Source organism: Polypterus senegalus, chromosome 9 (genome assembly GCF_016835505.1).
Source record: "Polypterus senegalus isolate Bchr_013 chromosome 9, ASM1683550v1, whole genome shotgun sequence".
In the NCBI taxonomy this organism is placed as follows: domain Eukaryota; kingdom Metazoa; phylum Chordata; class Cladistia; order Polypteriformes; family Polypteridae; genus Polypterus; species Polypterus senegalus.
The window spans coordinates 121,311,386-121,326,481 of NC_053162.1; the positions used below are offsets into that span (position 1 = coordinate 121,311,386).

At 37.6% G+C, this 15,096-nt stretch overlaps 1 protein-coding gene across 3 annotated transcripts in view; it reads right to left on the reverse strand.

Annotated features, from left to right (window-relative positions):
* Positions 1-1,650: 1,650 nt before the first annotated feature.
* Positions 1,651-15,096, reverse strand: part of mrpl51 (mitochondrial ribosomal protein L51) — a 35,753-nt gene continuing 22,307 nt past the window's right edge. For all 3 annotated transcript variants that reach the window (XM_039763665.1, XM_039763664.1, XM_039763663.1), the window contains 2 exons: positions 2,946-3,053; positions 1,651-1,897 (listed from right to left, as the gene is read on the reverse strand). In XM_039763665.1, the coding sequence (XP_039619599.1) occupies positions 1,701-1,897; positions 2,946-3,053 (305 nt within the window). In that variant the 3' untranslated portion in view covers positions 1,651-1,700. The remainder of the gene's footprint in view (positions 1,898-2,945; positions 3,054-15,096) is intronic.

Here is a 15,096-nt window from a genome sequence, read left to right on the forward strand (position 1 = left end):
ATCTGGCTTCAGTGGGAGCACAGCATTGTGTGATTGTTGAGGATCCATCAGTGCAAGATCTCCACTTCTTGTACCATGCGAGTCACTGTCTTCCACCCGAGAGAAAATTTTGAGTTCAAAGGCTTTAGAAAACCTACTTTTTTCCAAATCAAAACCAGAAAAGTCAATGTATTTATTTAAACGTGTGCTATCACTTTATTACACAAAAGACACAGCAAACATGCAGTGACAGGGCCAGGTCAGTGGCTGGGTTCAAATGTTCCCTGCATCAATCATCACGCAACAGACAAATTATGTGGGGAGGCTGTGAACTTTCAGGTGCCTTGGTGATGGTCAAGCAAGTTTTGACAGACACATCAACCAAATTTCAGGGTGCAGCACAGTTTGGGAGGGTCTCAATAGAGCTCAAAAATCTCACATATATATAAAACATTGACAATACACATACACACACCGGGTGTTCAATAATATATCTACCTGTGTAAGAAAGCAGCAAGCATGTTGGAACAAGTCTGGACATGTTATACATTGTATCAAAGCTCAGTGCTTGTCTAACATTCCATGAGACAGGATGTCAGGAGAGTCCTTGTGTGAATCAAGTAACCTTATACACAACAATGCGTTGGTTCACATGTCAAGTTAATCACAGGCTGCCATCCGAAAATGTAGGTTCCAGCAGCTGAACCATCAACCCAAAAGTCCAGACCTGGCTCCCTCAGATCATTTCCTGTTCAGAGTTTTGAATAAATCTGTCCATGGACAGCAGTTTTCAAATGATGAAGGCGCCAAGGTAGCTGTGACGTCCTAGTTGTGAAAGTCAAACAGAAGTTTTTTTTCATAGGGGCTAAAGTCATGGCAGGAAGAGTAAATGAAGTCTATGGAGCTATCAGGGGACTATATTGAAAAATAACACACTTTTTTTTTTTTTTTTAAACTCTTTTCTTTCCTACTGAAGTAGGTAACTTATTGAATGTCTCTCATATATATAAAAATATTTATCAATGCTTAAAAATTGTTTGTCTTCTTCCCCATGATGTCAACAGCCTTGAACGCCTTAGGCGAGACCTTAAGGTTAGTAACAAAACATGATGCTAAGCACTTTTTTGGGCACAGCAACAGGTCTTATAATTTTAAAGCATACTTATACTTGGACCAATACAGTACGTTTTGAGATTTTTCATACAAGGAAGATGGTTTCCAGAAAAGGTAGCTATTTCAGGTAGGAATACTTGAATACTTATCCTGTACCCCGTGCATGTGAAAATAATGACCCTGTAAAGTTATGCTATTGTTATGATGGACAGCACTGCGCATTATAGAATTATTTTTGGAAAAAAAAAAAAAATGCTTGTATTTTTCCACAAACTTTGTATTTTTAAATATCACGATTGATCTAAAAAAACTGACCAACTAATTATTACCAAAGTAGTTAAGTAATGTTTTGCATGTTGATCCTTCATGAGGTGTGTGCCTGAAACTGAATAAGCCGAGAACACATACAGGTAGGATAAGGATGAAAGAAGAAGTTTCAAATATCAGTGCTGACTTTTGACTCCTAACCCCAAACATTCTTTTGCAAGAAAAATGCATAATGTACGCCCAGTGATTCAATGAACAACAACCTAGGTGACTGACTTGAAAATTCAAATGTACAGGTGCTAAATAAAACAATGCTTTATTAAGTTTATTTGAATCAATTTTTAGCGATGCTTGCCATAGCGGTTAAAGCGCTTGTACAGATACTTAATTCTTTTTTTGAGATTATGGTAGTCATCATAGAACATGCGATCTCCAACCATTTTCCTTTTCCGGATGCAACGCTGCAGTTCATTTCCACGAAATCCCTTCAGCCAAACAGGAGCAACAATTAGGTCCTTGGGGTGTGCTTTAAAGTCCCCTAGAAGGAAAAGACAATACAACTATGAAATTTACATTTTTCATAAATTCAAAGAGAAAAACTATATTAAATGCATGTAAATGTATACACTATGTTGAAGGCTATACAGATGAAACGTTGTGTCTTTAACCGTCTTTCCTTTAGAGCATGGAAAAAAAACTTTAAATTGCATTTAGCTATTCTTTATCCCATCCCTTATTCCTTTTTTAACACTTTCTCAGCACCTTTCATTACCTGCTCCAAATGTTGGATTGCTCAATATGAATACACTCCAGTGGATCATTTTTTCCTTTATATATAGAAATAAGCACATTTCTTTTCCAATCTTCAGGAATCCTCCCATAACATATAATCTTGTTGCACAGGTCTGTCAACCATTCATCTTCAGGTTCTTTCACTGCCTTCCACATGTCCCCTTTCCAGTTCTGGATAATTTACCCATCTTTAACTTTTGCAGTACTTTGGTGACCTTCTCTTTTAAAAAAAATATACAGTAGCTATATCCTTCTACTTTTTAATAGTGAAGACCATTATCCCATTTGTTCACACAGCCTCTCCTCCATACACTTCTTTCAAATATCCTTAATCACATTATTACCAATCACTAGGTTCCTTTCAGCATTTTTCAAGCAATTCACCTACTACATCCTGAACACATTACTCTTCCCCTACTCATTCTGTAGCTCACTTATAAACTGCTTTCTCTTAACTCTTTGCAATCACCCAACATTTTAATTTACTTCCCTATAGACTGCACCACCTGTCACCTTCTGCCTATGTTTACAGCCTCTCCAGATAGCAGCACCTCTTTTTCTCAATTATCATCTCTACCTCAGCATTCCACGATGTTTTTTATGTCTTGGCCTTCTCTTGTTTTCAATCAGATATTCTTTATCACTTGAGTACAAAAGATTATTATTAGAGTTCATTTAAAAATCCATTATTAAATGTAATCCACTCATATTTATAAGCAATGAGATATAATGACAACTAAATGAGAAAGGAGTGCAAGTCACTATGAAATTCTAATAATGCATCAAATACTTACCCAAAACTCCAATGTTATCATAAATTCCAAACATAACCCTTTTCTCTGTCCATCTGTCTACCTCTTTAGGCTGTGGAATGGAATGCATTCGAATCAAGCAGCTAGATCCTTTAAAAGGAATGAAATAATGTTAAAATAAAATGAAAATCTCCAGGACATAAGCAATAAAACCACATTAAAATGTTTTGATGCAGTTTTGGGTTAGAGTGTAAAAAACACAGTTACTTTAAGTATAGCATAATTTATTTATTTATTAAATGTAAGTTTTCCCAGTGCTGGAAAGGATGTCTCCTTGAAAGTATGAATTTCATTATACACTGCTACTGAATTCATTATTATAAAAAATGTAAAAGATAAAAGTTATTTTTTGTTATTTATTGAAACCAACTGCCTTACTACAACCAGGTAATAACACCATTATTGTCTGACAGTTACATTATGCCAAGAAGATGGCAACTATGGAGAACTGGACAAAAAAAGGATTCAGTCCTTAATGTAAAATTAAGGGTTTATTGCCTAATTTATATATAAGGAAGCTATGCAATCTGGCCATCCAGTTTCCCTTAAAACTGCCCAGGCAAATGTACAGGACTGTGGAAAAAGTTTTTATGTAAAAAATATATATATTGAAATAAAAAATAAGTATTAACATAAATGGAGAAAGTTAACTATGTAGTAATATCACCATCTTACCCACAAAAAACACTATCATACTTTATACAAAAACAACATCAATGACTTGTGAAAATGATATTCATTTAAGGAGTAACAATGCAAATTGTACATTCAGAAGCACACTTCTAGGTCTAATCATTTCTGAAGCCATCTTGCAGCAGTAATCCATATGAAAACTTAATAACTATAAATATGTTGGCAGAACAGGAACCTTGTTGAAAGTGGCAGATCCATACTCCAACCCAGTGTACATTCCATTTTATTCTTCAAGTATACTAACAATCCTCTTCTAATTAATTCTTTAATTTAGACAAGCTATTTCTGCTGACGACCAGAACTTCTGACACATATGCTCAATGTCATTTTGTGGTGCACATACTGTTTAGAAGCACTGGAACCTATATTTAAAAGTAAAATATTTCACAACAAAGAAAACCTGAACTGGATTAATTATCTGGTTCTACTAAAATTATGAATAGTGTGAAATGTTCTTGATTATTTCTGCTACAAAAGGTAAACCTATGAATTTAAAACTCTAAATATCACAAAACAAGAATAAATTATTGCTATGCTCTAGAATAGGGGTGTCAAAAGCAGACCATGAGGGGCCACAGGTTTACATTATAACTAATTTCTTAATTAGAATCCAATTATTGCTTCAATTTTGCTTTAAATAAATTGCTTTTTGAAGAGTTACAATTCTTAATTATTTCTTTTTTCATTAACCAGCAATGAAGAAAATGGGGCAAAAAACCAGCCAATACATGACCATTTAGCTCAAGGTTCTCAAACTCTGCTCAAGTGCCACCATAGTTTTGCTCCAGTCAATTTCTTAATTAAAAAGAAACTTTTCAGCATTAATGAAACATATTAAGTCTATGGTTTGCTAGCGTTCTTATTCTACCACACCAGCCATATCTAAAACTGCAAATTTTTTTTTTTTTTTTAAATCAAGGCACCATTAATTTGTTTTTGGCCCAAAACAAATTATTTCATAGAAGTTAATTTTTCTATTTGTTAAAATTTCACTGAAAAAAAAAAAAAGTTTTATGATGGTTTATGATAGACACACAGGTGCTAATGGGATCAAGTTGACTGGTCATCTGTGCACTCATTTTGAATCTTATTGTTTGGCTGTTGGAAACAATTAAGGCTTCTGAATCTTAACATGCAAGTCCTTTAAAATGAACAAATTGGATCCTTTTGCAGCTGTAACTGTCTTCCAGTTTAGAATGTAAAATTGAATGAGTTTTGATAACTCTACTCTACCACAGTGACTGCTAAGTTTAGTCTTGGGGGACTCCTATGGATGTAGATTTTTATTCTACCCAAATTCTCAAGCAGTGAGTCATTCTTACTTTTACTATTTTATTTGATTATCTGACTGACTAACTCTCTTATTTTAAAGAAATTCAGATATATTTGTCATAGCTTTAAATAACTTTCAATTACCATTTTCATTTTAAATTTCCCTTTTTAAATTATTTGCTTCCTTATTTGTACCCAAATGGTGACAATCAGTGACAGCATTTTTACCTGCATAACCTAAGTGTAAAAAGTAAAATATTACTTAAGTGCTATATTCACTTGTCCAGTATTTCCCACAAATAATCTTTGAATTGGTGGCACCTAAAAAGAGGGGAGGGGGAAGGACTGGGAATAAAACAATAAAGAGAATTATTGTGAAATAACTTTTAAACCCAGCCACAGGGGATGCACAAACCAGTGTTTTTTTGTGCGGGTCCCAAGCCCAGATAAATGGGGAGGGTTATGTCAGGAAGGGCATCCGGTGTAAAATTTTGCCAGATCAATATGCGGACAACAATACAAATTTCCGTACTGGATTGGTCGAGGCACAGGTTAACAATGGCCGCCACCAGTACTGTTAGCCAACAGGGTGCTAGCAGAAATTGGGCTACTGTTGGCTGAAAAAAGACAAGAAGAAGGGGGAAATGTGTCCAGAGGCAGGAGGACAGGAGGAAGGTAAATAGAGTGGAATTGAGGATAGGAACTTTGAAAGTTGGCAGTATGACTGGTAAGGGGAGAGAGTTAGCTGATATGATGGAGAGAAGGAAGGTTGATATATTGAGGGTACAAGAGACTAAACAGAAGGGGAGTATGGCCAGGTGGATCGGAGATCGATTTACATTGATGTATCATGGTGTGGATGGAAGGAGAAATGAGGTAGGGGTTATTCTAAAGGAAATGTATGTCAATAGTGTTTTGGAGGTGAAAAGAGTGTCAGACAGAGTTATGATTACGAAGCTGGAAATTGGAGCTGTGATGAAAAATATTGTTAGTGGATATGCCCCTTAAGTTGGGTTTGCGATGGATGAGAAAGAAGAGAAAGTGATGAACAGTGGACAGTGTACCCAAAGGACAGAAAGTGGTGATTGGAGCAGATCTCAATGGACACGCTGGTGAGTAGAACAGAGGAGATGAGGGGGTGATGGGTAGGTATGGTGTCAAGGAGAGGAATGAAGAAGGTCAGATGATGATTTGGTGAAAAGGATAGGCATGGGTGTAGTGAATACGTACGTATTTTAAGAAGAGGGGCGAACATATGGTGATGTACAAGAGTGGAGGAAGATGCATACAGGTAGACTATATCCTATGCAGAAGAGTCAATCTGTAGGAGATTAAAAACAGCGAAGTGGTGGCAGTTGAAACTTTAGTTTGGCAACACAGAATGGTGGTCTGTAGGATGATGCTGGAGATTAAGAAGAACAGGATAGTGAGAGCAGAGCCAATGATCAAATGGTAGAAGCTGAAAAAGGAAAACTGCAAAGCTGAGCTTAGGGAGGAGGTAAGACAGCTTATGGGAGACAGTGAAGAGCTACCAAACAGCTGGGAAACTATAGCAGAAGTAGTAAGGGTGACAGCAAAAAGAGTGATTGGTGTGACATCTGAACAGAGGAAGGAGGAAAAGGAAATCTAGTGGTGGAATGGGGAAGTACAGGAGAGTATATAGAGAAAGAGGATGGTGAGGAAGAAATGGGATAGTCAGAGAGATGCAGGAAGTAGACAAGTGTACAAGGAGGTAAGACGTAAGGTGAAAAGAGAGGTGGCGAAGGCTAAAGAAAAGGTGTATGATGAGTTGTATGAGAGGTTGGACGCTAAGGAGGAGAAAAGGACCTGTACTGATTGGCTAGATAGTGGGACCGAGCTGGGAAAGATGTGCAGCAGGTTTGGATGATAAACGAAACATAGTGCTGAGCAGATGGAAAGAGTACTTTAACAGTTTGGTGAATGAGAGAGAGAAGGTTGGATGATGTGGAGTAAGTGAATTAGTAAGTGCAATGGATTAGCAAGGAGAAAGGACACCTATGAAGAGGATGAAGAATGGAAAGGCCGCTGGTCCAGATGATATACCTATGGAAGCATGGATTTGTTTACGAGAGATGGCAGTGGGGTTTTTAATCAGTTTGTTTAATGAGATCTTAGAAAGTGAGAGGATGCCTAAGGAGTGTAGAAGGAGAGTACTTGTACCGATTTTTTTTAAGAATAAGACGATTGGCACAGCTGTAATAATCAATAGGGAGATAAAATTGGTGAGCCACAGCATGAAGTTATGGGAAAGAGTAGTGGAAGCTAGGTTAAGAAGGGAGGTGATGATTAGTGAGCAGCAGTATGGTTTCATGGTAAGAAACAGCACAACAGATTCAATGTTTGCACTGAGGGTGTTGACAGAGAAGTACAGAGAAGACCAGAAGGAGTTGCATTGTGTCTTTGTGGACCTGGAGAAAGCATATAATAGGGTGCCTCAAGAGGAGTTGTTTTTTATTTTGTTACGATATGGATTTTTCTTATACCGCAACACCCATTTAAATAGCCTAGACAACGTTTGGAACATGGCGCAGCAGGAAACTGTTTTAGACCTTTTTCACTGCTGCAACGCTAAACATGCATGCAATGGAATACATGCGTTAGTGGAGGTATTGAACGGTGAAAACGGACAGAGAACATTCTGAAACTGAAACTGAAGCTGAAGCAGACGATAAAGTTGAACATGATGACATAGAAGCCGTGTCTGTTGTCTGGAGATACTTTGTTTTTAATAGGTCGGATGTTGACGATTATGTTCAAATGTGTGAATACTGTTTCTATACTACTGGATAATACTGCAAGCCAAGTTGTACTTATCTTATTTTTTTCAATACTGTGTAATGTACGTGGGTACTGTGTAATAGTGCGATGACATGTTGACTTTATTCTCGACATTTCTACTTTATTCTCACAGTTTATGTAGAGATTAAACTCGACAGGTTGACTTTATTCTCATAATTTGTCATTAAAGTAGAACATCATTAACTAAACTTCATCTTAAAATTAATTTTTAATTTACTAGATTGTCTCAAACCCCGTCATAAGTTATGTAGCACATTAAATGCTTTGTGTTAAGTTTTCCCCAAGCCATGTTAATCGCTATGTGCTTCTTAAACTGACTTCCTCTTGCATTAATTTCATGATATTCCTGCTCCCTGAACATTTAGAAATCGAAGATAAATACTTGATGTCATTTTCATGATGAAATGCATTAAAGCATGTATTAATCATGTGGGAGCATGGTGGCGTGGAGGTTGCATTGCTGCCTCGCTGCAAGGGGGTCCCGGATGTTCCCTGCCTTGAATTTGCATGTTTTTCTGGTGGGTTTACACGGCATGCTTCAGTTTCCTTTCAAAGTCATGTAGGATGTGGGGTTGTTCTGCTATATTGACCCTAGTGTATGTATTGCTCGTATGTGCTGGAGCCCCATTCAGGATTTGCTCCTGCCTCGCACATAATGCTTGCTGGGATGGGCGTAATCCTGAATGGATGGCATAATTAAACATGTATAACTAAGATTTTTTTTTAAAGTTCGGAACATTCCGTGGTCTATGTTTATAACTAGTTTTAATTTTGTTTATCGTGTGGTGATTGGTTATATGGAGAAACAAAAACGAAGGATTGGAACTGAGAGTTTGGTATGTCAGACAGAGACAGCACACATCTTAAGAATATCCATTGAATTCTGCGTTCATGTTTCCGACCACCAGATCACAAACCCAACATTTACACAATATTTAAGTTAAACCTGTGCAATATCCATTCATACATCCAGTTTTTTTGAGCTTCATCACACATGCTATAAAGTTCTCTACACTGAATGTACACCTGAGGACCCCTTACTGTGAGGGAGCAGCACTACCGCTACATCACCGTGCATGTTTAATACCTGCTTTAATGCATTTCATCATGAAAATATCAAGTATTTATCTTAGCATTCTAAATTTTCAGAGAGCAGGAATATCATGAAGTGAATGTATTGTGTGCGGTGATCACTGCCTGCACATCCTCTTAGTGCAAGAGGAAGTCAGTTTAAGAAGCACATAGCGATTAACTGGGTCAGGGAACACTTAACACAAAGCATTTAATGTGCTACATTAACTTATGATGGGGTTTGACAAAATCTTGTAAATTAAACATTAATTTTAGGACGAAATTTAGTTTACGACATTCTACTTTAATGACAAAATAAACTATGAGGATAAAGTGGAAATGTCGACTTTAATCTCGACATAAGTGTTGAGATTAAAGTGGAAATGTCGAGAATAAAGTCAACATGTCGACTTTATTCTTGACATATAGTTTTTTACTTCTTCACTAAGTCCGTAGGTTTTTTTCTTCACCGTGGCACCTAATACTTACCTTAGGGCTATACATTGAACCCTCGTTTATCACGGTTAATCCGTTCCAGACTCTACCGTGATAAATGAATTTTCGCGAAGTAGGATTCTTTATGTATAAATCGAATATTTTTGCAGTTAGAGTATAGATAACCTGTTTACGACCTTCTAAATACGTTTTTTAACATTATTAGAGCCCTCTAAACATGAAATAACACACTTTAGTCACCATTACACTCGTATTACCCAATATATTAGACAAAATAAGACATATTAGATGTTACAAATATATTATTACTAGGCTCACCCGCCTTTTAAGGTGACCGACTTTTATCCTCAATTTGTGTGCGCTCCATGTGTACATCTGGCATGTAAGTGTAGGGAATGAGAACATTAAAGTGCCCATTCATAACATCTCCCGAAAACCTAAGTTTTTTTATCCCCTCAAGTGCCTGTCCAAAGTTGTACAATGTCAGCCAGAATCTGTACCGCTAAAGACGGCGTTTCATGCACTAAATAAGCTATAAATGAGAATAAGCAAGCACCATCTCCCCTGATATTTACTACGCGGTGAGGCATTTGTACTCCATCAACATTAATTATTTCCAGAGACATAATTTTGTCTATTTTTCCAGCGCATCGCGCACAAAAGCAAGGGGATGATGGGAGCAGCAGAACTCTGCTCACATCGCGTCGCTACCACAAGCCGCAAGTAGTAAGTCTGTGATAAGCGGAATACCACTACGCTTTGCACTCACGGGACGGAAGGACAATCCCGAGCGCTTTTATATAGTAGATTATTGTACTGTACATTTAATTACACACAACCACTAACCTATGAAGGCACAACCCTCAGTAGGAGAGTTTTCAGGTGGTGCAGTATATTCAGCAGGTGCATCGTTGTCTTCTTCCGCTGAAGGAGTACTAAGAGTAGGCAGTGGGTATCTGGGTGCGCGGCTGAAGAACTTTTTGATAGGCAGTTGCTGGCGCTGTCTTTTCATATGCGTGAGGAGGCTTTTGTAGGGTATTGCCATCTTTGATCATATCCACGAGTTTCACCTTCTCCTGGATAGCAAGCATCTTCTTCCGGCACTTAGTTTTATTGTCAGAAGGCTTAGAAAAAGCAGCACGTTTAGGAGCCATCGCGGGGCTTAGATAAAAGTTCTCAGAAAGCGCACGTGTAGAGACGTAAGCGTGTATGAAAAAAAATCGCGATAGAGTGAAGCCGCGAAAGTCGAAGCGTGATATAGCGAGGGATCACTGTATCACAAATAGCATTATAAATGCAAGTTGCAGTTTTATTATTTATGTATATAGCTTAGCTTGAAGCAAGGTCCATATTAATGCAATCTGCCTGAATGATGGCTCAGTTGGTAAAGATGCCATCACCAAGTTGCACTTGTTTTATTTTATTTCTATTTGGTGAATACTGTGTAATGCAATGCACCTGGGCTTGAAGTCTAGAAATAATAGTATTATTACTGGAAGTTGCACTATTATTTATTTTGTTATTATTTATTAGTTTAAATATTATGCAGTTTAATGATGGTAAAGTTGTTTAAAAGTCACTTTAACGTGTTAGTGGACAGAGATTGTTAACATTAACAGAAAGTGTAGTTGGTTTAAAAAAAATATTTACTCCTTTTCTAAGACATGTTTAGTGCAATACAACTTTTGACAAGCACCTCTGGATATTTTACTAAGTCTAAATGCCTCTTTGGATGGTTGAAAATATGTTGCCAAAATTATAGTTTAAGTTGTTTGCAAAATTTGTTCAATAAAAAGATTCTATAATTTTGACTGCAACTGTCATGCAATGTGATTCCTAATCTTCATTAGTGCCACCCCCTTGAAAACTATCACTTTATGTACAATGTACAATTCTCATCACAGTGAAATAGGTTATTCTTAGCCAGTCTACTGCAGTAATTGCAGTGGAAAATGTGGTTAACATCCACTCATGCATTGGAAAAAAATACCGTTGAATACCGTGAAACCAGTATAATTTTGAAAAATACTGTAATATAGAATTTTGGTCATACAGCCCAGCACTATATGTAAGAGTTGTACAGGAAATATATGAGTGAAGTGTGACAGTGGTGAGGTTTGAGGTAGAAGTGAAGGATGCATTCAATGTGGAGGTTGGATTATATCAGGGATCAACTCTGAGCCCTTTCTTATTTGCAATGGCGATGGACAGGCTGAGATTAGACAGTAGTCCCCGTGGACTATGATATTTGCTGATGACATTGTGATCTGTAGAGATAGTAGGGAGCAGGCTGAGGAGACCCTGGAGAGGTGGAGATATGATCTAGATAGAAGAGGAATGAAGGTCAGTAGAAACAACACAGAATGCATGTGTGTAAATGAGAGGGAGGTCAGTGGAATGGTGCGATTGCAGGGAGTAGAGTTACCAAAGGTGGATGAGTTTAAATACTTGGGATCAAGAAGATTGTGAAATAACATTTCCTCGCTAGAAATATAAGACATGGTCTATTGATGTCAGTAGACTTGTTTTGACAGATAAGACGAAAAGCCAATGATAATGAGAATAGCATCAATAATCATGTGGCTGGAACAGAGTTACAACCACGTCAGGTTAGGCTGACACACACAACACGTAACGTAGCAGCTGGCAACAGCACACGTGCTAATATTTGGGCTACAGTAGCTGTGTGCACGCCAGTACGTCAGGAGTGGGAACGAGATAAAAGAAAAAATGATGACAGAAAATGTTAATGAAAATTAAAAAAAAAAAAAAGTGTTACCGAAGAAGATGCCAAAGCGGACAAAGCCAAAGGCTCAAAAGAAAAGGATATTATTGAAAAGAAGGGTCTGAGAATTCAGTAGTGTGTAGATATTTTCCCCATTCCATACATTCTAGTCATTTGGGTGTAAATCAACAAACCAGCCAGCATGGTTATGTAAATTCAATAGACTATAATAAACTATTCTCTGACCATTCTGACTATCCTGTGACAGACTGCTGTGATGGATAAGGCATTTGCCAAGGAGAAATTAAATGATGAAATGAACAGCTTTTCTCCTGTCTTGATTATTAACACAAAAATATTTTATCAGATTTGTCCCTTTAGAGGACCCATATCTTTCTTTAATTAGTATGTTTGATTTCTACCACAAAAAAATATTTAAATCTTATTACCAATCACCTTCTGATAACAATATTCTTGTTATGCTTATAGCCATCTTTGTTGGCAACACCAAAATGGAAAAGATGGAGCATTCCCAATAATTTAGCAGCATACTGTCCTCCAAAGTAAACTGATGATGAAATATACCATTACCTTTGATGTGTCAGTGGGGTAAAATTAAAACAAATGGTCTTTGAAAACTGAGACCTCCAAGGCAGAACAAAAAGGTTGGTATATAATGCTATAGTACTTCCCACCCTACTTTACAGCTTCTGAATACTGGACAGCATAAACCAGGCACCTGAGGACTCTTGAGGCAAATCAACAAAGATGCCTCAGAAAAAATCCTCAACATCAGCTTGGAGGAAAAAAAAAAAAAAAAAGGTACAAACTGCAGTGTACTGGGCTAGGCCAACATCTCTACCATCATTGCTCAACATAAGCTCAAATGGATGGGCCATGTCATTTGAAAGCCAGACCCATGCATGCCCAAAACAAGTCCTTTACTCACAACGCCTCACAGGATGATGCATAAAGGAGGTCAGAAAATTAGATACAAGGATAACAAAGACAAATGTAATGAACTACAATATAACAACATTTATTTCTACAGCACAATTTTATAAAAAGGATGCAGCTCAAAGTGCTTTAGAAGATGTCAAAGAAGTAGTTACATGCAAAGAGAAACAAATTAAAATCAGAGAAGAGTAATTGCACTGCAGTGTTTTCACTCCCCGGAATACAAATTACACTGCCAGTATCAATTTGATATGGGGAAAGAAGAACACATGAGGTGGAACATTGTGGATGGAGCAAGCTGCGTGTAAAAAAATAAACACAGAAGCAGCTGATTCACAATGCTTCCATAGACCCAAATATGTATACAAATGGGAGAATGAACAGTGGGGTTTCTTTATGAACATGGATCTACCAATGAATGTGCGAGATGCCTTTTAGAGAAAAAATATGATTTCAGAAAGCTACATTGAAACGCTGGAACATTTATTGAATCACATACACAGTTTTATGGCAAATGTGTACAAAAACAGAAAGAGACAACCATTTATTTTTGATTTTCATACATTGCCGTGTATGCTTTCTGTGTACTGTAAACTATTCAAACACTCTGAAAAACAAAGTACTGTACACAGATAGTATCATCACAAGTACAATGCTGTAATCTACTCATAATGTGCCACCTAATGTGTTCGCCTTACCCCAAATCAAACCAGTGCAGGCTGTGTACTTTGTATACTGAAAGCTTTGTTGCTCTCAGACACTTGGCATACTTTGATGCTGGCGGTTTACTTTGTATTCTAAATTGTGTAATAACATTACACGTGAGGTGGCACATTAGAAACTTTTTATTAAGAGATTTTTTGCACTGCTGTCAGACGGACACTCTCTCTCTCCATCTTTGCCTCTATGTCTTCCATTTCCTTTTAACCTCATTTATGTCTATGTCTCTCAGTCACAAGCCAGTCTTTTTTCACCACTCAATCTCCAATCTCCTTTTTTGTCCCCCTCTCGGACTGTCATTTTCCTTATGAAACAGGTACGTGCCACAGCTGTGGCAATCAGCAGCTCCTGCCATAATTAGGGTTGCGGGCAATCCTGCACCTTTGCACTAAGTGCAAAGTGCCATCCGCTCCCGCATCATGCACAGGAACTGCTCACACCATGATATCACTCCCTCACACAAAGATGCGATTGCAGCAATTAGAACTATTTATTTCTCAGACACTGGCCCTGTTTCACCATATACCTACCTCCTTAAAGTTGCTAGGTGCACAAGAAGGCTCCAAATAGTGCAAATTGTGGAAACAAGTCCATGGTGTGGCCATACACTGCATTAAAACCATAAACAATAAAAGTGCTAAAACAAATCCCTTATAATGAAAACCCAAGCTTCCTCTGTAAATCCAGGACATTAAAAGAAACAAGAACTCTAAAATGACAATTAATACAATCAGTAAATTAACATCCATTAAAAACTTCAGTCCTCAAAAAGTAATTTTCCAGCCTGGGTCTGTGGGTTCTTTTAGAAAAATTAAGACACCTATCCCACCTGCTGTTCTGTCTCCAGATTGTCAGTCTCCATCACAAGCTTATCCCACCGCTGCAACCAAATGTGACGGTGTCAAGTTTAAGTGGGAGCAAGGACCTGACCCACAATGTCAAAATTCTTTGAACAGTCAGTGAGAATACTGCCTTAATTTAGTTGTGGTGCTAAAAGGAATGATGAAGAAATATGAATCTATATGGGCTTCTCTGATTTACTAAGGACACTTATTTGTCTTGGGATTGTGGTCCCTGTCTGTGGTGGTCAATGTATGACAGAGTAGGAATAGCTGGGGCTGCCAGAGAGAGATTTAAGTATAGGACTTTAGGAATTCTTCAAGACATGTGGGATGTAGGAAGTAGCTTTCGGGGGCATGATCAAAACTTAGTTCCTGGTTACAGTGTATGGTTAGAGTTGGGAGAACAGTAGGTAGTAAGAGCTCAACTGGATGGAACAAGAAAATTTAGACTATAAAGAAGGACTCTGCATTAAGGTAAGCATGAACTGCAATGTGTACAAGTGGATAAGTGGCCCACCCAACCCAGATGGTAGTCAAAGACGACCACATTCACAGGTAGGGCAGAGGGAATTGTATG